This window comes from Streptopelia decaocto, assembly GCF_964273445.1.
Source record: "Streptopelia decaocto genome assembly, chromosome: 22".
NCBI classification, from domain to species: domain Eukaryota; kingdom Metazoa; phylum Chordata; class Aves; order Columbiformes; family Columbidae; genus Streptopelia; species Streptopelia decaocto.
Genome location: NC_138677.1, coordinates 5,127,630 through 5,152,142, shown reverse-complemented (window position 1 = coordinate 5,152,142; position 24,513 = coordinate 5,127,630). Strand labels below are relative to the sequence as shown.

General features: G+C 62.5%; 2 protein-coding genes across 2 annotated transcripts; both read right to left on the bottom strand.

The window, feature by feature from the left end:
* Window positions 1–353: 353 nt before the first annotated feature.
* On the bottom strand, window positions 354–8,018 carry RAPGEFL1 (Rap guanine nucleotide exchange factor like 1; the record flags this gene model as incomplete). Its single annotated transcript, XM_082070782.1, has 15 exons — window positions 354–729; window positions 1,627–1,681; window positions 1,901–1,965; window positions 2,059–2,146; window positions 2,380–2,430; window positions 2,550–2,640; window positions 2,713–2,891; window positions 2,975–3,097; window positions 3,756–3,853; window positions 3,934–4,101; window positions 4,270–4,382; window positions 4,629–4,726; window positions 4,797–4,926; window positions 5,469–5,574; window positions 7,613–8,018. 15 exons carry the CDS (start codon window positions 8,016–8,018, stop codon window positions 605–607), a joined length of 1,896 nt encoding a protein of 631 aa, XP_081926908.1. The 3' UTR covers window positions 354–604.
* Window positions 8,019–10,656: 2,638 nt separating this feature from the next.
* On the bottom strand, window positions 10,657–24,035 carry CASC3 (CASC3 exon junction complex subunit). The gene is made up of 13 exons (XM_082070893.1): window positions 23,753–24,035; window positions 22,086–22,113; window positions 21,718–21,755; window positions 20,081–20,239; window positions 19,840–19,991; window positions 19,273–19,449; window positions 18,374–19,068; window positions 16,658–16,722; window positions 16,315–16,429; window positions 15,654–15,752; window positions 14,497–14,711; window positions 13,215–13,337; window positions 10,657–12,370 (listed from the first exon to the last, which is right to left on the bottom strand). The coding sequence occupies exons 1-13, from the start codon at window positions 24,005–24,007 to the stop codon at window positions 12,329–12,331; spliced, it is 2,163 nt and encodes a 720-aa protein (XP_081927019.1). The 5' UTR covers window positions 24,008–24,035; the 3' UTR covers window positions 10,657–12,328.
* Between the last annotated feature and the right edge of the window lie 478 nt (window positions 24,036–24,513).

Genomic DNA, 24,513 nt, shown 5'->3' with positions numbered 1-24,513 from the left:
GGTCGCCATGTTGAGAAGGTCAACACGCACGGCTCCGCGCTGCCGCCATCTTGGGAAGGTCACGGGTCCGCCCGTCCCTCCGCCCCGGTCGGTAGCGGAGCACCGGGGGTGTTACCGCCTGTGCCCCCCCCCCCCGCACAGCTACGACATCACTCCCCAGCATGACGTCACGAGACGGGACAACCTTTTATTGGGGCTCCACGCCCCCCGCCCCCCCGGTCACTTTTTTCTTCTTTTTTTTTTTTTTTTGCCTTTTTTCCTCCTTTTTCTTAAAAAATAAATGTACAATTCCGGACCGCGGTTCGGTATAAAATATACATGTCTGGGGAGGGGGGGGGGGCAGGGGCGCCACGTACAAAAATAAAGGGGGGTCCAGCAGGGTCCCCCCCAGGGGACGGGGGGGCAGTGCGTGCCAGAGGGAATTGGGGGGGGGGTGGATGCGCCCGGGGTCCCCAAACCCGCCCCCCCCACACGCCCCGTGCCAAGGGTGGGGGGGCAGCACCCACCTGCGCCCCCCGCCCCGCGCGAGGCCGGGGCCCCCTGGCCAAAGTGCGTCAGTGCTGGGGGGGTCCGGGCCCCCCCGGGGTGGGGGCCCCCCCGGGCCTCACTGGCTGCCGGGCTCCAGTTTGTAGGAGAGCTCGAAGAGCAGGTTCTGGTTGTCGATGACGCGCAGCTGCCGCACGTACGCCTTGGTCTGCAGCTGCGTGGGGGACGCCTCCAGCTCCAGGCCTGGGGGCACCGACACCCCGCCACGGGGGGGTGGGGATGAAGGGTTGGGGATGAAGGGTTGTGGGGATGAGGATGCAGGGATGGGGATGCAGGGATGAGGATGCAGGGTTGTGGGGATGAGGATGCAGGGATGGGGATGGGGATGAAGGATTGTGGGGATGAGGATGCAGGGATGAGGATGGGGATGGGGATGAAGGATTGTGGGGATGAGGATGCGGGGATGCAGGGATGGGGATGAAGATGCAGGGATGCGGATGGGGATGGGGATGCAGGGATGGGGATGAGGATGAAGGGATGAGGATGAGGATGAAGGGATGAGGATGGGGATGCAGTGATAGGGATGAAGATGCAGGGATGAGGATGAAGATGCAGGGATGAGGATGAAGATGCAGGGATGAGGATGAAGATGCAGGGATGAGGATGAGTAAGCGGGGATGAGGATGCAGGAATGAGGATGAGTAAGCAGGGATGGGGATGAGGATGCAGGGATGGGGATGCAGGGATGGGGATGCAGGGATGAGTAAGCAGGTATGGGAATGAGGATGCAGGGATAAGGATGAAGGGTTTTGGGGATGAGGATGCAGGGATGCGAGGATGAGGATGCAGAGATGTGGGGATGCAGAAATGGGGAAGCAGGAATGAGGATGCGGGGATGAAGATGCGGGGATGCGGGGATGAAGATGCGGGGATGCGGGGAAGGGGTTGCAGGGATGCAGGGATGAGGATGCAGGGACGTGGGATGCTGGTCCAGACACATCCCCGTCCCGCAGGGCCAGCACCAGGGCTGGGGGGCCACACACATCCCCCGCCCCGCGGGATCAGCCCCCTCCCACACCGCTGGCCCCTCGCCCCCACCCAGCTGGGGCTGTGGGGGTCCTGGCCCCCCCCCATACTCACAGAGGGGGCGGCTCCGGTACTTTCGGATGGTCCTGACTTTCTCAGCGATGCAGTGCTGGGGTAGAGAGCACCCCCTGTCACCCCCAGCCCCATTGCACCCTGCGCAGCCCCCCAGGACGCTGCTGCACACCCTGGGGCATCCCCACCCCGCCATGGACACCCCCCAGGGATCCTATTCTGCACCCTGGGGACCCCCCAGCCCACGCTCGGTGGGCACCCTTGTCCTTACCCTGGGTGTCCTCACCCGTGTCCCCCCCCAGCAAGAGGCACCCACCAGTTTCTCCACGTTGACCAGCCCATCCAGGAGGGTCTTGCTGCCTTCGTGCAGGAAGGTCAGATCTGGGGGGCAAGTAGGGGGTGAGGAGGTGCCCTGTGGGACAGTGGGACCCCAGCCCACCGTGGGGTGCAGGCAGCCCCCGTGCCCCCCCTCACCTTTAAGGATGAGCGGCAGGAAGGGGATGAGTGGGGGTTTCATCTTGGCCAGCACCTCCCGGTAGGTCTTGTGGTTCCTGCAGGGATCCTGGGGGGGGAAAGGGTGTCAGGGTTGGGGGGAGCCCCCCATGGGTGCCGGCACCCTGTCCTGCACCCCCACACACACTGCCTGCTGTGGGCACAGGGGCATTGCGGGTGGCCTGGGGAAAGGGGGGGTCAAACACACCCTGGGACAGCATGGGAACACACGCTCTGCCCCCCATCCCCCCAAACACCCCCTGGGGGGGTCCCAACCCCCATGGGCGCCCGGGCCCCTCTCACCGTCAGGTTCTCAAACTTCCGAAACAGGTTCTTGAATTTCCCTGGGAGTTTCTGCAAGACAAACCCAGGAGGCGTAAGCACCTTGAGGCGGGGGGGTCCAAGAACACCTGGGGGGTCCCGGAACAATCAGGGGGTCTGGGAGCACCCAGGGGGGGTCCAGGACCCCTCACCTCCCAGGTGAGGCGCAGCCGGCTGATGGCCGCGTTGTTGAGCCCGATGACGATGGCGTAGAAGGAGAGCATGTCCTGGTTCTGCTTGCAGCTGGGGACAGAGCACAGAGGGTGAGGGGCTCGCAGGGGACCCCCCCGGGCTCCCCCCCAGCCCTGCGCTCACATGGCCGCGATCTTGATGAGCTTCTTGAGCAGGTGCGCGCGCTTGCCCAGCGACTCGCAGAGCAGCAGCTCGGTGCCCACCCAGTGCTGCACCTCGCTGCAGCGCTGCAGCAGCAGCTCCAGGTTCGCCGTCTCCCGCCGGCCGCGCTCCCCGTGGAACACGTAATCCACGAACTCCAGCTGCAGCGGAGGGGACAGGGACATCGCCTGGGTTCCCCCAGTATGGTGTGTCCCCCCCACAGCTCCCCCGCTTGCCCCCAAACCTCGTGGATGCAGCGGAACAGCTCCCAGTGGAAGGCGGTGAGGTGGTTGGCGATGTCCTCCGGCTCGGCGCGGTGGATCTCAGAGTCCCCCGGGACCACCTGGATCTCCTCGGGTAGTGGCACCTGCCAGGGGACATGGAATGATCAGAGAATCACTTTGGTTGGAAAAGCCCCTCAAGATCCAAGTCCAACCACAACCCACCCCAGCACTGCCCCATGTCCTGAGAACCTCATGTCCGTCTGTCCAACCCTCCAGGGATGGTGACTCCAGCACTGCCCTGGGCAGCCTGTTCCAATGCCCCACAGCCCTTTGGGGAAGAAATTATCCCAAATTTCCAACCTCAACCTCCCCTGGTGCAACTTGAGGCCGTTTCCTCGCTGAACCCCCCCAGGTCCCTCAGCCGCTCCATCACCCTTGTGCTCCAGCCCCTCACCAGCTCCGTTCCCTTCTCTCCACTCGCTCCAGCACCTCAAGGGTTTTCTTGGTGCGAGGGGCCCAAAACTGCCCCCAGGATTTGTGGTTTGGCCTCCCCATGCCCAGCACAGGGACGGTCACTGCCCTGTGCCTGCTGGCCACACTGTGGCCGCCACAAGCCAGGACGCTGGTGGCATTTTTGGCCACCTGTGCACACGCTGGCTCACGTTCAGCTGGGGATGCTCAGACACAGGGATGCCCGGAGGGTGCTGGACCATGGGGGTCCCACAGGAGGGTCCCCCCTGTTCTGCACAGAGGTCACCATGACCCCAGGCAGTTTGGGGGCGTCCCCATTGCGGTGCTCACCAGCGAGTCGAAGGTGTCCCTGGTGCAGGCGAAGAGGTGGCTGTTGATGCCCAGGGTGGTGAAGACGCACTCCTCGCTGGGCTGCAGCACGGCTTTCTCTGCGGGCAGAGCGCGGGCAGGGGCTCAGCACCGCCCGGCCCCCCAGATCCCTGCGCCCCCAGCCCAGCCCCACGGGCACCTCCCGACGAGGCCATGGTGACGAGGATGAGCGCGTCCTCGCGGGCGCTCTGCTCCTCCGAGTACTGCAGCTTCTCGGTGACCGAGGCCAGGATGTCCTGCACCGAGGCCGAGAGGCGGCTGCGGATGGTGACGTACGAGTGGTCGGGCATGTACACGCGGCAGAAAACTGGGGAGAAAGCGGGGGGAACATCAAGGACCTGTGCACCCCCCCAGGGGGCTCTGGAGCTTCAACTGGGGAAACTGAGGCACGGAGGAGGCGCAGCCCCTTGCAGCCGTCGGTGGGCCATGGAGGGGACCCCAGCGCCCGTCCCGGCACCCGGCCGCGGTCACTCACTCTCGTCGGAGCCCCGGAAAGCCACCCGCGTCTGCAGGCACGAGTCGATGCGGCGGAAGTGCCTGAACAGCGGCTTCACCTGCTTGTTCGGGGGGGGCGTCTCGTCGGCCACCCTGCGGCACCAGCGCGGGGTCATTGGGGGGCCCGGCGTGGCCAAGCACCCTTGGGTGCTGCACCCCGAGCCCTGCGGGGATGCTCTGCCAGAGCCCCCACCCGGCGCCCCGCTCGTTACCAAAGGGCTGTTAATGAGCTAATGACCCCTCCCGGCTCCTGGGGACCACAACTCCTTGTCCCTCCTGGGGACACCTTGACCCACAGGGTGCCCCGTCCCCCCTGGAGACCCCCTGCTCCCCCCTCACTTGAGCTCCACGGTCTCCACGAGCTGGTGCAGCTTGAGGATTTCATCCTCCAGTTCGTTGTAGAGCGACGTGTCCTTCATGATGAGCAGGTAGAGCTCCTGGGGGGGCAAGAGGGGCTCAGGGCGGGGGGTGCTGGGGGGCTGGGGGGTGCAGTGGGGGGACACCCACCTTGATCACCTTCCCGGCGCTCTCCTCCTCCTGCAGCAGCCCCTTGTAGGTCTCGAGGAAGTGCAGCAGCACGGCCAGCACCGCCTGCTTGCGCCGCAGCCCCGACCCCCGCTCCCAGTGCGCCGGGGGGCTGCCCCCCGCCAGCACGAAGGTGGCGCCGTCAAGGAGGTGACACGGCAAGGAAGGACCCCAGCCCACGGGCACCCGCTGCGCCCCGGGCACCCCTTGTGAGTGCCTTCGTGCCCCCCCATTGGCACCCCACTGCCCGCCTTGCACCCAAATGTATAAGCCCACCCTTTTGTCACCCTCGTGCCCTTCTGGTTACACCCTCACACTCACCCCTCTGCCACCCTCATGCCCTCCCCATGCCCAACATTGGACCCCCCACCATCGAAACCTCATGCCCACCCTCTTCCCAATATATTGCTGACAACATATTAACCCTCATGCCCACCCTTTTGGCACCCCGGTTCCTTCTGTGCCCCCCCATAGCCCTCCTTGTGCCCTTCACCTTGCAATCCCTTTTGTCACCCTTGTGCCCTCCTGTTCGCACCCCACACTCACCCCTCCGCCACCCCCACGCCCTTCCCTGCCCACCCTCGGACCCCTCCCCATCCAAACCTCGTGCCCACCCTCTTGCCAGCTCCACAGCCCCCCCGTGCCCACCCTCACTGCACCCCAAGTGCCCCCCGAGGATATTGCTGGTGCAGCTGCTGCAGGAAGCGCTCGGTGGGCAGGAAGAGCGAGTGTGTGAGCACAATGTCATCCAGCAGCAGCTCTGGGGGACACGGGGGGGGCAGGTGTGGGCACCCCACCCCGCACAGCCCCCCGAGGGGAGCGACGCGGTGACAGCAGGAGCCGCCGAGCCCCCCTGCGCCCAGCGCTGACTCACGGACCCACTCCCAGCCCCGTGGGGCAGACGGGTCCCGGGGGGGACGGTGCGGGGGCAGAGGCGCCGCAGGGCAGGACCTGAGCCGCGGCACCCCGGGAAACCAACCAGCCCGGCCGCGGGCACAGCGGGACACGGCCCAGGGCGATGGGGAAACTGAGGCAGGCAGGAGGGGCGGGTGGCAGCAGGAACTATTCGGGCCGAGCGCCGGGGAGGCCGGTGCCGCAGTCGGGCTCTCTGGGCTGGCACCGGCGCTGGGGAGGGGGTTTTGGCACAGCAGAGTTACAGGTGTCATCCCCTGACACCGGGGGAGCCGAGGTTGGCTGCGGTGCCCACCACGCCAGAACCAAACCATCAGCACGACCTTTGGACACGGCAGCACCTGTCCCAGAGGAACCCTGAACCCTGTCCCTGAGCAGGTCCCCAGCCGGGGTGGCTGTGCCTGTGTGCCACGGGGACGCCGTGGCGGGACCTCCGTGTCCCTGTGGTTGCCACGTGCCAAGCGTCCCCCTGGCCGCCCCCTGGGCCCTGGCCCATTAACCCAGGCACAGATCTGTGCCGAGCCAGGCTGAGGCTGCCCCGGCACCGCCGCGCCGAGGCTCGGTGCCCATGGGGGACGAGCTGCCACCAAAAACAGGACACAGCAGCCACCAGCCCCCCCGGTGCTGCCGAGCTGCTGCCCCACATCCAGCGTCCTGCACCCGCACCGGGAGCGGGGCCGCCAGGGGTGGGGGCACCCCCAGGGCAGGTACGCAGCCCCCACCCCCCCATCTCCCCTGCCCCAAGTGCAGCCCCTTCCTGGGCTCTGCTGGGGGGGCAGAAGGAGCCAAACAACCCCTGTCTCTAGAGGCTGCAGCTCCTTCCATCCGTGCCTCAGTTTCCCCATCTGGTGCACACACACCATCGCCCAGGGCCGCAGCGATGAGATGGGCTCCCCACACTAGAATGTGGTTGGGGGAGCCCCCAGACCTGTGCGCTGGCTCCTGCTCCCCCCCCGCTCCCTGGCAGCCCTGGCACGGCAGGGCCGGGCCGGGCAGCATGTTGGTGCAGGCAGGGCCTGGTGCTGCCAGTCCCGTCTCGCTCCTACCCGAAGGGCTCCCTCGAGTCACTGAGGGAGTCCCACCCTGGAGCTGGGGGGACCAGCAGATTGGGGTGTCCCCCGGCCCCCCAGCCCTGCACCCCAGCAGGGTCAGCCACAGCAGGGCCCCCCCCAGTGTGGGAGAGTCCCAGCCCCTGCCTGGCTCCCCACGCACCCAAAACCACCCCGGCACCTCACACGGGGAGCCGCGGTGGGACAGCACCCTGAAACCCGCGCTGGAGGGAAGGGGTGTCCGCCTGCTCCCCCCCATCACTGCAGTTCCCATTGTGGCTAATTTTAGCACCGGGAAAATGTTAAAGATTAACCGGGCGGCTGCCGGCTCTGCGCGGTGCGGTGGCAGCCGGTGCCCGGCCAACCTCGCTCTCTGCCAGGCCTGGTGCTGTCACCGAGCCCCCGTCCCCCCGCACAGCCCCTCTGCTGCCGCGGGGGCCCGGACACGCTGCCCCGTGGGACCCCTGCCCACCCCGCAAAGCCTCTGCCCCCCCCGCTGCCACCGGCGCCCTGGCCCGGCGGGGACCCAGCCTGACCTTGGCCACCCCAACCGGGCACCCGCCTGCGCGCTGCGCGGTGCCACCGGCGTCCCCCCCCCGGCATCTCCCCCCCCGGCATCCATCAGCGCATCCTCCTGGCGGGCGCCCATCAGACACCCCCGACCCTCCCCCGCTGCCGCATCGCCCCCCAGCACCCCCCATGGCAGCGCTCGCCCGCGCTCCCAGCACCGGGCACCCCCGCAGCCACTCCCGCCGGTACCCGCAGCCCCTCCATCCCCCCCGGCCGCGCTCCCGGGGGTCCCGCAGGGGCCGCCCCGCCAGCCCCGACCCGCGGTACCTGCTCCGCAGCCGCGGCCGTGCGCGCCGCCCGCCGGCAGCCGCTCCAGGAGCGCGGCCAGGAGCCGCTCGGGGGGCGCGGGCGCGGCGGGGGCGCAGCCGCAGCCGCAGCAGCAGCGGGCGGCGGGCGGCGGCTCGGGACTCGGGGGTTCCCGGTCCCGGTCGCCGCCCGGTGACGGCTCCTCGGGGGAGCGCAGCGGCGCCTCGGGCGGCCGCAGCTCCAGCCAGCGGCCCTCGCCCCCCGGCTGCGGCCCCGCCGGCTCCTCGGGGGAGGCGGGTGATCGCGACAGGCTCTGCCGCCGCGGCCCCGGTCCCGATCCCGGCCCCGGCCCCGGTCCCGGTGTGGCGGCGGGGCGGGCGGGCAGGTGCGAGCCCGGCTTCTTCAGTAACTTCTCCAGCGGCTTCATGGCCGCCCGGGCGCGGCGGCGGCGGCGGCTCAGGGTGCCATGGGCGGCGGTGGCGGTGGCGGCGGTGACGGTGGCGGGGCGGCTCCGCTCGGCTCGGTCGGGCCCCGGCGCCGCTCCCCGCCCGCCCCGCGCCTGCTGCGCTGCGCTCCGCCGCGGCCCGCGGAGCCGCCGCCAGCGCCCGCCCCGCCGCCCCGCCCCGCCCCCGCCCCCGGCCCCGCCGCCGGCACCTGCCCGCCGCCCCCCCCGCCGCACCGGGCTGGGCACCGGGGAGCGCGGAGCCGGGGGCGGCCCCGGCCCGGGGGTGCGATGGCACCGGGCGCAGCCGCGGCGGTGACAGTCACGCAGCGGGACACGGGCCCCCTCGCCAGCAGCCCCGCACAGGTGACGCGTCGCACACCCCGGTAACCCCCGCAGCGCCGGCACACCGGGGACACGGCCACGCGTGTCAGCAACGCACGGGGGACACGTTGGCAGAGCCCCGGCGCAGGAGGGGGCGCAGCCCACACCCTGTCACCCCCCCGCTGTCACACCAGCGGCACCATCGCGCGTCCCGACAGAGGGACATAGTCCCACCCCTCCCTCCATGTGCTCACACCCGTGTCACACCCCGACGCCTTGTCCCCTGGCAAACCCACGCGGCCCCATCACGCCAGCCCTGGCACCCTGGGCCCCACAGGACTGTCCCCCCACGGTGTCCATCCAGGGGGGCACATCCCCAGGTGTGGGGTGACCCACCCCTGGCACCCCTAGCCCAGCTCTTTGCACCTCGTCACAGCGTGGGAAAGGGCCGGGAGTGGGTGCAGGACCCCCCACCCCGGCGCGGGCACCCCCCCTGCGGCCGGGGCCGCCCCGCGGGCAGGGCCGGGCAGGTTGGGGCGGCTGCCCCCCCCGCGCCGTCTGCCAGCCCGGGAACAGGCCGTGCCGGGCCGGCGAGCCGGGGCAGGTGCCGGGGCAGGGCAGGGTGGGAGGCGGCGCCCGCCCGGGGCACAACCACCGTGTCGCCCCCCGCTGGGTGCTGGGCACCCACCCTGCCCCGGCCCCGCTGCCCCCGGGCCCCCCCACGGCAGCTGTGGAGGCGCCAGGGCCAGGTCCCGCTCTGCACCCCCCAGGCAGGGCAGCGGTGGTGACAGCAGCGGGGGACAGACCCCGTGTACCCCCACAATCGCCACTTCCCAGGGTTCATTCCCTGCAGCCCCGGGGTGGGGTGGCAGCAATGACACAGAGGGTGACCCCAAAGGTGACCCAGTAGCCCCCGCAGTGCCTGGGCAGGCAGATCCGGGGAGTTCGGGGTGGGATGGAAGGACGGGGGTCCTGGAGGCTCCCGCTTTGTTCCCGCTTCGCCTCTACCCAGCAGTTGCTTGGCAACTCTGCGGGAAAGCAGCAACACGTGTCCCCACGTCCCCATCCCTGGCTGCACAGGCCCGGGAGGATGGCACAGTGTGGTATGGCACAGCATCGCCCTTCTCCGCCCCACGGCACCTCCACCTGCCCCCCACCCCCAGCCGCCCCCACCCAAGACACCAAAACGCTCCCACCGAGCCGAGCTCCTCCATCCTCTCTGCCCAGGGTGGCCGGACAAGGGTCCCTAGCCCTGCGCACAAGTGGTGCCCGCTGGCTGGGCTGTGACTGCACAGGGAGGCTGGAGGGGAAACTGAGGCACAGAGCAGCCACGCTCACCGGTGGCAGCGAGACAAGGGCCAGGAGGGACCCGGCACATCGTGCTGCACCGAGCGCCCCGCTCGCCTCCAGAAAACGTGCCCCAGCTCCTCTCCCCTGGCACGGACTGGGGCAGCGCTGGCACAGAGCGAGCTATTAATATTAGCTTAATTAAGCTGCTGTTATTTCTCCTAACGAGCTGGGATCTGGAGCGGGCGTTTCTCTCCCAAAGCCTGCACCTCCATTTGCAGCCGCCTCGCGTTCCCCCCACCCCGGCAGCCGAGCGGGGGGCGCGAAGCCTCCAGGCGCCGCTCAGAACAGACCTTGTGTAGGAGGGAAAAATTACAGCGAGGGAAAAATCCCTCCCCGAGCCAGCGCCTTAACCCACTTCCCAGCTGCGGCACTGGGAGGGGGGAATCGAGGCATTTGGGGAGGGGGAGAGTTCGTGGTCGAGGGGGGTAAAGCTGCTCCATGATGTCCCTGCGATGGTCTGAGCTGGGCCCTGGGAGGGAAACTGAGGCAGGGGTGCTGGGGAGGGAAGGGGCAGCGCGGTTTGGGGGTGGGAGGTCAGTCGATGGCTCCTGCTGCTGGATGGGCTGTGGGACCCCAACCCTGAGGGCAGGAGCTGGGGGGAGCTGCTGGGAACGGAGGAAAAGGCACCGGGAACGGTGCAGGAATGGGGGTACGTGCCAGCCCCCCCCATTTGCCGTGGGAAGCCGGGCCGCGGGCCAGGGGAGGCTGCGGTGGTGCCGAGGCGGCAGCGCGGCGCAGAAACGCGGCGGCGGCTCCCACTCCACCTCCACACCAGTTGTGCCTTCAACTGCGAGAGAGGAGAGAAGGAAGGATCCCAGTCCCACCAGAAGCTCCTGGGAGAGGGGAGCAGCTCCCGAGCGTCCCGGCAGCGCGGTGGGACGCCGGCGCTCACCGGCAACGCTGCGCCCGCGGGTCCGAGCGCCGAGAAAAGAGACACGAGAGAACCAGCTGCTTCCTAAAATGTATTCTCATCCGCGTGCCGACACAACGCTGGTTACAAACGTGCACTCCGAGGGGACAGGAATCCAGATAAACAAAAACCAAACAAACCCATCACAGTGTTGTAAGGTCCAGGACTCGAGTCACGCGACCGATATGTTAACGATACATTTCAGCCTTAAGGCAGAGAAAACAGTTAACATTTAAAACATAAGGGATTTCTGCTTGTAAAACATCGCTTTGAGGTCTTGAAATAAGGTACAAAAAGGTCAGAGAGTCACAAACAACAAACAAAGAAGGTATTTCTGCTCATGCATGAGACGAACTCGACCAGAGAGCAGGCGGGCGGGCAGCCGGGCACCCCTCCCGCACCGCAGATGGGGATTTGGAGGCCAAGACGTTCCCCCTCTCGCCGAGGAGCCTGTGCCAGCAGCTGGCGCTTCCCAAGCTGTGCCGGCACGTGCCCGGGGCGAGCGGCAGGAGCCGGCAGCCCTCGGCAGCTCCTCGCCAGCTTTCCCAGCCCCGTTCGCCAACGGCTGCGAGGACGCGGCCGAGGCCGAGCGCCACCGGGAGCCGCGGGATCCGCGCTGCGGGGTGGGAGAGCCAGCCCGGCTCGGCACAGCCGGCACTGCAGTGCCAGTTGCACCGGCAGATCGGCTTCCGAAGCCTAACGGGGGTGACGAAGCCGCTGTCCCCGCGGGGGGGTGGTTGACGCGGAGCCCGCGCTGAGTGCGTCGGGGCGGGTTCTAACAGCCCCTTCCACTTCCACAGCGGCAACACCCAAGCGCCAGGAGCAAATCCCTCCTGCGCGGGCCCTGCCGAGCTGGTTTGGCTGCTGGTTTGGCTGTTCTGGCAGCGCCGAGGTGCCTGGATGCCCATGAACCTCCCTCTCGGCCGCCGATTCGGCAGAGGCGGCGGGTGGAAACGTCCCCGTTCTGCAAGGCGCGCTGTGGGGACGGGGATCGCCCCGCGCTCCCGCACACAGATTTGCATCTGATGCGAGCTTGGAATGGAGAGAAACTGCCAGTGACACGAGTTACCAACAGGGCTTGTTCAGAAAGAGACACGGGAGGGGCTTCTAAATTAAGTGGTGACTGCACGGGCAGCGTGTTCCTGACAGTGACCGCCCAGCCGCCCTCCCCGTGCTTAAACAAGGGCAGAAATAAGCTCGCTAATTTAAAGAGAGAATTGAAATGAAGAAATAACTCATCAGCTGTCTCCGCGGGGGGCAGGGGGCGTTACGTTCCGCCAGACAAACAAATCCAGAATACCCAAAAGAAACAAATCAGCTTTACTGAAGGAGCTGGTTCATTCCTTAAATAAAAACAGAGACCACAATCAAGCCAGTCGAGTTTAACATCCTAGAGAGGGAAAAGGGCAGAGGTTTAGTAAAAGACAGAAGTTGCGAGAACTTGTGGCCAAGGACCGACTCTGGGGGGTTGAGATTCTTCGGTGACCTCCGTGTCCCAGCGAGGGAGGGGGGAGAAGGGCAGATCGGCAGCGGCGAGATGGTTTTCGGGAGGGCACCGGTAAAACCAGAGAGGGAAGGTGCCTGGCCCTGAGCACAAGCCGGTGCAGCTGATTTCATCGGCTGCCTCACCTACGCCCAGGGAAGGAGCCTTTCCCGAGGAGGAGCCTCTTTGCCGAGGTGCCGGGTCTGGCGTTGGGTTTCCCACGTTTTCCTACGTGTTGCTCCTCTCATTTGCTTTTTCACCTTTGCTGTCCTGGTGGGGAAGAGGAAAGAGAAGCAAGAGGTTTAGGATGCCCACAAACACCGCGCGGGGGTTGCGGTGCTATCGCTGGGGTGCTGCGAGTAAACACCCCCCAAATTTGCGTGCCAAAACACAACCACCACCCCCCACACGCCGCCTCCCTGCACAACCAGCTGCCTTCAGCCAAGCTCTCCTCGCGGTTCGTCATTTCTCCATCGCGAGGGCACCTCAATCAGACGATCTCGCGGTGGAATGACGAACGCCGCGCGTTTCCCAGCCCTCTGCTGCGTACGGGGAAACAGGCGGCACATGCCCGCCCAGGTCCGGGCTTGCCGCGATTCCGGCTCGCTCAGCTCCCCTGCGCCGAGCCAGGTATTAAAAGGGAAACCAAACACACACGTGGCACTCGGGTGTGCACACACACGCACAGCTCCCAGCACTGGGGCGAGGAAACTGCTCCCAGCACAAAGGGCTCTCGTCTCTGGAAAGCCTTTCAGTTTGCTGCCTGAACTACCTATGGCGGTCTCGACGTTTATTCCGTCAGAGAAGTCTCTGCCTCCCTAGCTTACGACTGGATTTTTCTTGCTATAAAGTGTTTTGTTTTCTACCCTGTGCAATTTTTTTTTAGAAAGGCAAGAATCAATTTTACACTTAATTTTAGATGAGCTTAGTTTTTAAGTATTTAAAAAACCAAATCAACTGCTTACCACCTGCAACGAGAAGCTGAGGTTTGGGACATCTCAAAGATTAGACAGATTTTCTTGGAAGGATGTATTTTTTGGATACGAGACTGCAGCACCGCACACACCCCGAGGGGACAGCGCCGCATACGCAGGCTCACGCCGAGGGGACATACCTCAGGAGGCGGTGGCTTGATGGTGACAGGCTGGGACGTCCTGCGAGGCGGCGAAGGCTTGGGCTGCACTTGCTGCTGGACAGTGTTGTAGTACGTGACCCCTCCGTACACCTGGGACTGCGCCTGCGCTCCCCAGAGAGCAGAACCATAGAACCACAGAATCATTTTGGTTGGAAAAGCACCTCAAGATCCAAGTCCAACCGTTCGCCCAGCCCTGGCACTGCCCCATGTCCGTAAGAACTTCATCTATGTGTATTTTCAACCCCTCCAGGGATGGTGACTCCAGCACTGCCCTGGGCAGCCTGTTCCAATGCCCCACAGCCCTTTGGGGAAGAAATTATCCCAAATTTCCAACCTCAACCTCCCCTGGCGCAACTTGAGGCCGTTTCCTCGCTGAACCCCCCAGGTCCCTCAGCCGCTCCCATCACACTTGTGCTCCAGCCCCTCACCAGCTCCGTTCCCTTCTCTCCACTTGCTCCAGCACCTCAAGGGTTTTCTTGGTGTGAGGGGCCCAAAACTGCCCCCAGGATTCGCGGTTTGGCCCCCCCATGCCCAGCACAGGGACGGTCACTGCCCTGTGCCTGCTGGCCACACTGTGGCTGCCACAAGCCAGGACGCTGGTGGCATTTTTGGCCACCTGGGCACATGCTGGCTCATGTTCAGCTGCTGTCGCGCAACACTCTTTGCCCTGCAGAGTTTCCCGGCTGCCATCTTATTCCTGCGCTTTGCAACAGTAGCTGCCGTTTTTCTGTGCAGACAAGGCAGGTAACAGTTCCCTTCACACCGAGAACTCCTCCAGCCGCCTGGGGGCTCAGGATCCACCCCGAAACCAGGACAATTCCCTGCCAGGGTAGCAGGGAAGGTCAGAGAGGCTGCGGGGCTCGGGGAGCGCGCACATCTCCGGTCTGCCACTGCGTGTCAGCCGTGTGCCGCTCGCACAGCGCCGGCGGGAGCGCTGGGGTGGGAATCGGGATGCCCACAGGCATCTGCATCCTCACAGCTGCTGTGGATGCCCGTCCGTAGAAGAAGACCTCCATTCTGAGATCCCCCAACACAAGGACTTCATCTGCTACACCCTAAACCTAGGGCAGCTGCGCAGCAGCCACAGGAATAGCCCTTTTTGGTTGCCCACCCCAAGCGTAGAGCGGGATGATGGTAAAACATCTCCCAGCATGGAGCGGCCCAGCTGCTCCACATCCTCTCCCAAGAGGCCTCTGAGAATTCACCCCCCGCCCCACAGGATCCCACCCACCCTCCACGGCCCCTGCTCGGCGCAGCTCACCTGAGTGTTGGAATAGAGGTGAGGAGGCGGCGGAGGGGGCAGCGCTCCCGGGGGGTAGGGGTAGCCAGGGTTCCCGAAATTCATCACTCCAGGAGGGGAGAAGTAAGTCGGGGCGAGCAGCTGCTGCGGCGGGGGCTGCCCCGGCGCCATGGACACCGGCGGAGGGTAGAGCCCGGGGTTGGCCATGGGGGCTGGCGTCTGGTGGGGGTGTAAACCTGCCAAGTGACAAAAATAAACCGTGTGTGATGGCACCTGTAAAGCTGGCACGTCCCGCGGAGCGCTAGAGCTGCAACGCTGTTTCCCCGTAAAGACGACAGGGTCTTTAATAATTTTTGCTCCAAAAGATGCTTTTTTTTACATGCGTAGCTGCCTGGACGCTACTTGAATTGACTTTTTAAATGAATGGTAACTAGGGCTTATTTTTGGAGTAGGGCTTATATGTTGAGCATCGTCAAAAATCCTGAAAAATCATGCTAGGGTTTATTTTCGGGGTAGGTCTTATTTTCGGGGAAACAGGGTAGGATGGCACCAGGTCAGTACAGCGGGAAGGAGAAGCGCTTTGCTCAAAGGTTCTTTCCTGTAGCAGTGAAACCTCAGCTCCTGCGCTGGGGGGGGAAACGGGAAGCGATTCTCAGCCCCCTCCCCAGCGCTGGGGTCGCCATTCACCCGAACCGGACGCAGCCGCGGGTCAGCACATCCACTTCAGGAAACGCTTTTTGTGGGTGAGATAGAGACCATGCCAATCCAACAGCTCTCATTTCTGCTTTTCTGTTCTGAGCTCCGAGCAGCAGGGAGCGAAGAACCAGCCGAGCACAACAGCTGGCAGAGCCACACGTCCCAGCGAAAGGGAAGCGGCTCAGCCAGGAGGGCTTGCACAGAACCTGCAGACATGCAGCTAGAGGTGCCAAACACTCAGATCATCTTAGTCCCGCGCTGGCTGCGAGAGCCAGAAACAGCTCTTTTTCTTTCCTTAAAATGTATATTGATCCAGCCTCGCTGCAGGAGGGAAGCAGGGCTCTTCCATCTTGTAGAAACAGGGAAAATGGATTCCCCCAGTGACAGAGGCTGTGCCAAAACCAGAGTTATCTGCTCCCTCTGGCACAACTGTGACGCCGGTACCAGCTTCCCCGCGCCACACTGGGGAAGTGGCTCCTCACCTGGGTGAGGCAGGTGCATTTCTGGCTGTACGATCATCCCCTGGGGCGGCAGCGGGGCCGGGTTCTCGCTGTGGGTGTAGATTGGTCCCTGGAATTGTACTGCAACACACAACAGTCGGTAAGGAAAAGCTCTGGTGGATTTTATTCTACTGCAGCAAAGTCACACGCACACCCCAGCCAGCGACGGTGACGAGACTCGAACGTTCCCATGGGCACACGCAGTCTACCAGCCTCACAGATGCTACACGCTCCCCACAGAAAAGCCTCCTACTCCCTTCACAAAGCAGGAAAATACTCAGGGAATTTCTTCTCCAACACTTGAAATGCTGAGGTAAATTCCTAATCCATCCTCAGTCTTGTTCTGTAATTCTCTCTGCTCTCAAATGTTAAAGACATTGCTCTGATTTCAAGTTAATTTTAAATCCTAGTTCTCATGAAGAAAAGCAGTGGCCTAGAAAGGGAGGGGAGGTGGTAACGCTGATCGTATTTCAGTGGGTTTTAACACCAACCAGGGAGGCTCAGAGCAGCTTTTTAGTTACCATACGAGACGATGCAACGATGCTACGATGCTAATTACAAAGGGAAGGCAAAGCTCCTAATAGGAGCGCTTGGGTCTGAACACACACGGAGCCTCGCGAGCAGGAGGGAAAGAAACACTCACGTGGGTCGTAGTAGTGCCCTTCCATGATGCTGATGTGCATGGGGGGAGCGGGCTCCGGCACCGGCGCTCGCTGCCGCTGCGACGAGTAGCGCTTGACACGGCCCCCCTGCACCGCCTGAAAGAGTCCGAAGGCATCGGCGAGGGGCAGGGACACCCACCCGCTCCCCAACACCCCCTGCAAACCCCTATCTGGGCCACACGGTCAAAATGACAAACACCCACAAACGGGAAAAGCCTTTGAGGTGTCACGGGCGGCCTCTAATTACTGCAGCCCAGAAAGAAATAAACACCGGGCTTCCGCGCTTCTAAAAGCAGGAGTCACGCTCCACGCAACAAGCTTTACCATTTCCTCCATCCTGTTAAACTGAGGCGGTGGCCCGGTTCCCACGTGCATATGGTTGGGAATACCTGAGGAAGAGACAAACTGGTTATTATGGTTTGCATTGGTTCCCAGCAAAGAGCCGCCTCAGCCGCTGCCGGGAGGCGCCGCGCGACGCCGGCACCCTGGGGACACCGTCGTACCACAACCAGGCGCAGCTCTTGCTTTCGCGATGAGAAACCTTCTTTCTAACAACTACATCTCTTAGGTTACAATTTTAGATGTTTCGGTACAAATTAGAAGCTGTTGTGCCGCTCTACAATCATCCACGCTGCTCAACGCCTTCGAAATCTTGCTTTAAAAAAGACCAATAATAATCCTCACTGTGTGAAATCCAGGTGCTGATCTAAGCTCTGTTCCCACAGAGACAAGAACCTTTTCAGAGCAGAAACACGGATCCACGTGGGACTGGGTTAAGCTGCAGTTTAAACTCTCTACAGGGTGTAACCACTTTTATCATGGGTTCCTTTTAATTCAAACCACAAAGTTATGGGCGCGCTTTTAAAACCACAGTCCTAAACAGATCACAGGTGATTCCAGGGGAGCAAAAGTGGACAAAACAAACACCAAAAGCACCCACGGACCACTGATATTGCAAATATACGCATAGACACCCATGTTGTATGTACAGAATGAGCTGACAGCTGGTTCATCCACCCAAATCCTCCCCGAGTTAACCCTTCCTGCCCTGCTAGAAGAAACAAAGGGACAGTAATTTGTCCTTACAGACAAAGTGTCCCCTCCCTGCAGCCTAGAGCTGTCTCATGGTAAATTTGTTAAGATGCTTTATCTTTAAGCATCAAAAGAGTCCATAATCTGAGCCGCAGATCACAGCGCTTTGGAACTCTCATGCTGCCGGCTCATTTAAAGCCCGTCACTCGCGTCTGCAGGCGAGACCAAGGATCTGATCACACAAAGGTTTTACCAGTCGCATCAGTACACGGTGACTTATGGTTTCAGGACCTAAACCTCAAGAGACGCTTATGAAAGCAACAAGTCGCTTTCTTCTTGCTCCAGTTTTATTTCCCTCGGGAAGGACTCGTAACACTCCCCAGAAATTAATTCTGCCAAGAGATAATTACACCCGGATGACCTCTCGCATGGATGCTCAACGAGAACTCACTCCTCGGCTCGCTCGGGGGCGACTCTGCCGCACACCCCCCTCTGCCAACAGAGCAACTTAGCGAGTGGCAACCAAACCTCAGCTGATAAATAGAGGAAAAAGTCCCTCCTGCCCCTGAGCAGGACGTGACAAGAGCCAGATCATTCGTTACCTGTACCCAGCGAGCACAACGCTGCTTATCTGCCTGCGCGGACTCTGAACCGGTCTCACCGCGATCCACATCGCACAAAGTCCCCACTGCATGTTCCACACAGCTTCACCGAACCTTCCCCATTCTCCACACCAAACAGGGCAGAGAGAGGGAAAGGATCTGCTCTTACATCCTTCCCAGCCCTAATTCAATTAACCTACAGCAGAACGTTTAATTTCCCGTTTCTCTTCTATTTTGTCCCCTCTAACCATCTCCGCTGCGTTTTCTCAGCAGAATGCATCGCCACCACGTACCTACCACGAGACTGGACTAAAACAGAAACGATTCAGTTCTGACCGACTCCACAAATGCAGAATTACCTTTGTTTGGGGGTACAGTGGAAAAGCAAAAGGCTGCACGCACTTACCCCTCAGCTCCCGGGGCTGTAGGAACTGCGACTGCCCCGGCGTCCAGTTCTGCTCCGTGAGATTCATCTGGGTCATCTCCTGCTCGAGTCCATCCAGGTTGGATTCTACCGGCGACTCCCAGTTGCTACTCTTGGCTGGCAGGGGGGACGTCTCGGCTTCCGCAGGTTTTGGAGGCGCAGGATTCAGCCCTTCGGAAGCGGGCGCTTCATCTGCCAGCTTCCCCGCGTCCCCAGCTTTGATTCTGGTCCTTCTTGCCCGGGAATAAGATTTCTTTTCGATTGGTCTGTCTGGAGGTGGCTGCGCAGCATCAGCAGCCGCGGCTTGGTTTTCCAAAGCGACCTCCTCCTTTACGGGGCTGCCGTGGACATGTGCCGCTTCCATCTCGGGGGACTTGTCTCTCGGGGGAGTTTGCTCGACACGCTTTGCTCGATAGCTGCTCTCTGGTTTCGCTTGCTCGCTGTTTCGAGACAGATGCTGGACGCTCGCTTCCGAAGCTCGGTAGCTTGGACGGGTCTCTTTGTAGCCACCCATCCTCGGGTAGTTCCGCGGCGGGGGCATCCTCCCCGTCCCTGCGGAGCTCCTGTTGGTGAAGGTTCGCGGAGGAGCAGAGGTGCTGTCTGCACCTTGGTGCCTCGGGGGCTTATTGGGCCTCTCGTTGGACCAGTTTGGGTCTCGCTGAGGAGGACTCCCAAACCTGAGGGAGAAAAAATAACACAAAACACTGGGAAAAAATCCCTGGATGAGAAGTACCACCCCTCTTCAGGATCCAGCATCTAGAAACCCCAGGACCAAGGTCCCACCCCAGGGCCAAAGCCAAAAACGGGGCTTATCCCCTTCGGGGTTCCAGCCCTGTCACCCTCTGGGACAAGCCAGGCTCTGGTTTGACTTTGCTGCTCACCTGGGTTTGCGCATCCTCCTGGGCTTGATGTCGTCGGGGTTGTGAGCTGACCTGATGTCGTAGCCGTACAGCGCGATCAGCTCCTGCCGGGTTTTGGGGGCCTGCTCGTCCTCCCGGAATTTGTCGTGTTCCCAGCGACCCTCGTCCTTCCACAGTTTCCGCTGACGACCCTTCGGCCTAAAAGTCACGCAGGGAGGACCAAGAGGTTGGTGCAAAGCTGAGATGTGGGAGCATCAACCAGTCCCACACACAGAGATCGAGCATTTCCAGGGCAGGAGACAGCGTCTCCTCTTCCTCCCACTCCTCCTGCCCAGCAGCTGCTGCTTTACCCACTGCTATTTCTGAAAAGCAGCGAGAAGGATCGCTGCTCGTTGGCAAGAGGCTTTCCTTGTGGTTTGTTTGCACCAACCTCAGCCTTTCCTTCAAAACAAAAAGCCAAATATGTCCTGGCAGGATGCTGCAAGCAGGGAGCTGAAAGCAGAGAGTTCCTCCTCGCTGATGCCTTCCCAAAACTTCACACCAAGGCAAAGAGCCGCGCTGCCAAACACGTGGGGGATGCTCACATACCTGACCTCCTCCTCCTGCGTCTGCCCGCGGAGGTCGTGCTCGAAGAAGAGCCCTTTGCGTGGGATGTAAGCCGGGTTCTTCCGATCCTCATCGTCATCCAGGTGCTTGGGAGCTTTTTTCCCGACTTTATTCTCAACAGGTTCGGTGCTCTCCTGTCAAAACCAGACAGCTCTCACCACTGCAGCAGTCCCTCTGCGAGAACACCCACCCTCGGCCCAGAGAACGCATGTTGAACACCTACCTGCCCATCCCCGCTTTGCCTCTCACCGGTTACGGCACCTCTGGAGTCAGGTTTCTCATCCCCTTTCTCTGCTTTTGCTGCTGACTCACAGGAATCATTACTGTCATGCTTCAGTTCCACTTTGGCACTTTCTTCCTCGCTGTAATCCTCTTCCTCTGCCTGAAAAGAGCCCCGGTTACTCAAACACGCACCTTTTGCAGCAGGTCCCCCAGGGATTTCCCCACCCAAGTCCCCAGATCTGGAGTTAGATCCCCGTTCCACACCTGACTCCTTCAAAGCAGGGGATTAGCCCTTGAGGTTCTTCCCATCCCTGTATTTTTACAGAAGCAGCAAAGACTAAACCCAACACCTCTCCCCACGACCATCCAACAGCCAGAATTTCTAGAACGGAGCCAAGACCAGCTCGCCCACGCAGCCACGGCCTCTGGCCACTCGGAAAGGGCTTGTGCAAGTTGGGGAGAAGCACAAACAAGGGCCCTGGGCCTGTCCCTTCCTTCCCACGCCGAGGGCCCGGATCCAGCCAGCGCCGCGCTTCCAAATTCCCTGGAATTACTGAGCTGACTCACGCCGCGCGCTCTGCTCGCAGGAGCGCGACCTCGTTTCACCCCCAGGAGCCTGCGAGCCTCGTCGGGGCTAAAAATAGCTCTGCGTGATTAACAAAAAGGACTGCTCTATTTTTCCCTTTCAACGCGGTGTATTTGCACATCAACTGCTCCTTTTGTTTACGTGTGGGAAACCCAGACGTGGCATTATTTTTAGGCACAGGAACAGAATCATCGTGGCACGCCGGTGATGCAATAGCCCCTGCTCCGGCAGCACCAGCGCGGCTCCAAGGAGCCACACGGTGAACGTGGAGCTGCCCCTTGCTCCCCACATGACGTCCCTGCAGCCTGTGTGCTCCTTCCTCACCAATGGCAGAGTTAATTCACAAATTAACAGCCCCCACGAGCTTTGGTTTCATCTGCCTTGTTGGTTTTGTGTTTTCTCCAACTGCTGCCTCGCTCCATATCCCCAAAACTGCTGTTTGAAAGGAAGGGTTTTCACTAGAAAACCTTAATTGTAACTGTTAGAAAACAAAACCTCTCTAAACCATCTGGAGGTGTTAAACTTACAATTCTGAACTAAAAATCCAGGGAAGCCTCCAGCCAGGGCTGCTGCAGCGTGGGCAAGCGGGGATTCTCCCAGCGCTCACCGGGCGCATCACCCCTCCAGCTACCATACTTCATTTTTTTAATTTCAACTAATTAAAACTCAACAAGCATCCTACACTTCCTTCCGCACCCTTCTCGGCCACAGCAAATCCCGTATCCAAATCTGAGGAATCAGGTGTTTTCTCCCCCAAAAATACTGGCCCTATGTCCGCTCCGCAGCAGCGCAGGCGTCTTCTCCTGGGGATTGTACATGAGATAAATGCCCGGCGAGAGGCTCGGGCTCTTCTCTGCAGCAGCAATGACTACGCTGCAGCACAGCTCCCTCCAAGCCTCTGCGCAGCTACACACGAGGTGGTATCTTGAGACAACAGCAATCGCTGCTGACGGGGTCAGCAGAACAGAACGAAGGACACAAACTGGGTTTTGCGCTAAAATGACGCGAGATGCAGCCGCTCGGCAAAACACCAGGACAGAGACTCCTCTTACCTCCGAGTCTTCGGCGCTTTCGTAATCCGAGAGGACGGCTGCGGGGAGAAGAAGGAGTTTGGTGTCAGGGCACAGACAGACGGATGTTCTCTCCGAGTGCTGGCGCACACACACCACCCAAAAAGCTTCTCCAAGGGGGCACCAGAGGCCACCACCAAAGCGTCCCCGACCAACACCACTGCCAGCTCACCCAGGAGGAAGTGAGGGCAAGTTTGGGGTGCACTGTCCCTCCATCCCACATTTTCCCACTCTTAGAAGTTAATATTTGGGGTGACAACAACAGCAGGACTATTGAAAAGGGTGTTTTGTCCAATTTTTTAACTTTTGCACACAAAAAACACTTGAAATGGCAGAAAGTCATTGCTCACCGTCTCCTTCGATGCCATCCTCGCTTTCCTGCAGAGACAGGGAGGGAAAGGTGCGTTAGCAGAGGGGAAGGTCAAGAGCATCCCAGACAAAATTACAACAATTTGGCCCCTGGTCTTATAGCATCTGCCCTTGGAAGTTCAGCTTCAGCAACCAAGAAAGAAGAAAGACATTCAGGGCTCCCAGTATCCTCCTGTAAGATCCTTCTCGAGTGAGTTGCGCCGGGGGAACGCAGCTCAGGGAATAAAAATACAAACTGTTTAATGGCCGGGGGTCTGTGGAGGGAAAAGAGTGACAAGGACAGACAAGCCTTGAAACCAGAAAGCCAGACAGCTGAGTGGGGAAAGGACAAGGGGATTACTCAAAGCAGGAGCCCAGAAATAACGAACAGACGCTGAGCAGGACCGAGCTCAGGCAAACGGAGACTGTGGCGACAGAAACACAGCCCGGGAGAAGACGCTGGATGAACTGGAACGGCTCGGAGCAGGGAAGGTTTCTAGTGAAACAGACTGACTGAGGTGTAAAAACAACCCCAGATCAAAAATAAAACATGCCAAGAAATTAACGAGCCCGAATGGCAGAACAACCACACACTGCGATTCAGGAGGAACTTGAAATAAACCCGCAACAGGACAAAATCGCACCCAGCCGCAAACTGCCAGAGGAGAAAAACGACCCCGCGGAGGTGGGGAGAGCAGCACCGCCAACTCCCCGTAAATGGCTTCAATGCCCTCGCTGAAGAAAAAGGCTGTTTAGAGCTGATGGAGAGCGGGTGAGGCCTGAGCAGGCTGCAAACCCACCCGCAGCAGCGCGGGGACGGGACCCGGGGAACCTCTGCCTGGTGCTGGGGGTCCGGCCCTGCCCCCGCCATTCCCCAGCCCCATCGGCTCATTCCCCAGCCCGGTGCCGGGGGTCCGGCCCCGCTCCCCCCGCCCCATCCCCAGCCCGCTGCCGGGGGTCCGGCCCCGCTCCCCCCGCCCCATCCCCAGCCCGCTGCCGGGGGTCCGGCCCTGCCCCCCCCATTCCCCAGCCCGGTGCCGGGGGTCCGGCCCTGCCCCCCCCATTCCCCAGCCCGGTGCTGGGGGTCCGGCCCTGCCCCCCCCGCCCCATCCCCAGCCCGGTGCCGGGGGTCCGGCCCTGCCCCCCCCATTCCCCAGCCCGGTGCTGGGGGTCCGGCCCTGCCCCCCCCGCCCCATCCCCAGCCCGGTGCCGGGGGTCCGGCCCTGCCCCCCCCATTCCCCAGCCCGGTGCCGGGGGTCCGGCCCCGCTCCCCCCGCCCCATCCCCAGCCCGGTGCCGGGGGTCCGGCCCCGCTCCCCCCGCCCCATCCCCAGCCCGGTGCCGGGGGTCCGGCCCTGCCCCCCCCATTCCCCAGCCCGGTGCCGGGGGTCCGGCCCTGCCCCCCCCATTCCCCAGCCCGGTGCTGGGGGTCCGGCCCTGCCCCCCCCATTCCCCAGCCCGGTGCCGGGGGTCCGGCCCCGCTCCCCCCGCCCCATCCCCAGCCCGGTGCCGGGGGTCCGGCCCTGCTCCCCCCGCCCCATTCCCCAGCCCGGTGCTCCCTCAGCTCCGCCACCCGCCCCGCACCCCAGTGTCCCCCCATGTCCCAGCGCCACCCCCCCGTCTCCTCGCCCACAACTGCCCCCCCCGCCCCCTGCTCCCCCCTCACTCACACACTCAGACTCGGGCGCGCTCTTGGCCGCACCCCCGGCCCCGCTCTCAGCCCCACGGCCCCGCGGCCCAGCGCTGAGGGCCCCGGCCGTTCCCCTCGGCGGGCGGTGGGGCGGGCGGTGAGGCGAACCAGAGCCCGATCCGGAGGCCGAGCGGGAGCGGGCGGCGCTGGCGGCCGAGTCGGCGCTGTCGGAGGCGGCCGAGTCCGAGTCGTCCTCGCTGTCCTGCGAGGCGCGCTGCCGCCGCCGGTCCGCCATCTTGGGCCGCCGCGGGGCACCACGGGACGGACTACACCTCCCGGCGCCCACCGCCCGCGTCCCGGCAGCCCTTGCGGCAGCGGGCGGGCGGCCGCTCTTTCCTCCCCTCTCCTCCCTCTCCTCTCTCCCCAGCAGGGGGCAGGCGCGCACCGGGGAGTGCGGCGACGTCACGGATAGCGTCACGCCGGCGGAAATGACGTCACGCACGGAGGCGGGAGGCACACACCACGCAGCGTCCGTTTTCCTCGTTTATTGTAAAATAAAAATTAAAAAATAAAATAAAATAAAAGAGCGGGTGCGTCCACGCGTGACACCCCCCCGACCCCACCCCCCCCCAGGCAGCACCCGCCGCTAAACGCGTTTAGAACTTTATTTTTTTTAAACAGATTTTTTTGTAAACTTTTTAAAAAAAAGACGTTTCCTTCCACTACTGAGCCTCGGGGCCGAAAAGGAGCTGGGGGCGGAGGGGGAGGGAGCAAACTCTTCGGGGGGGGCGCAGAGATAGC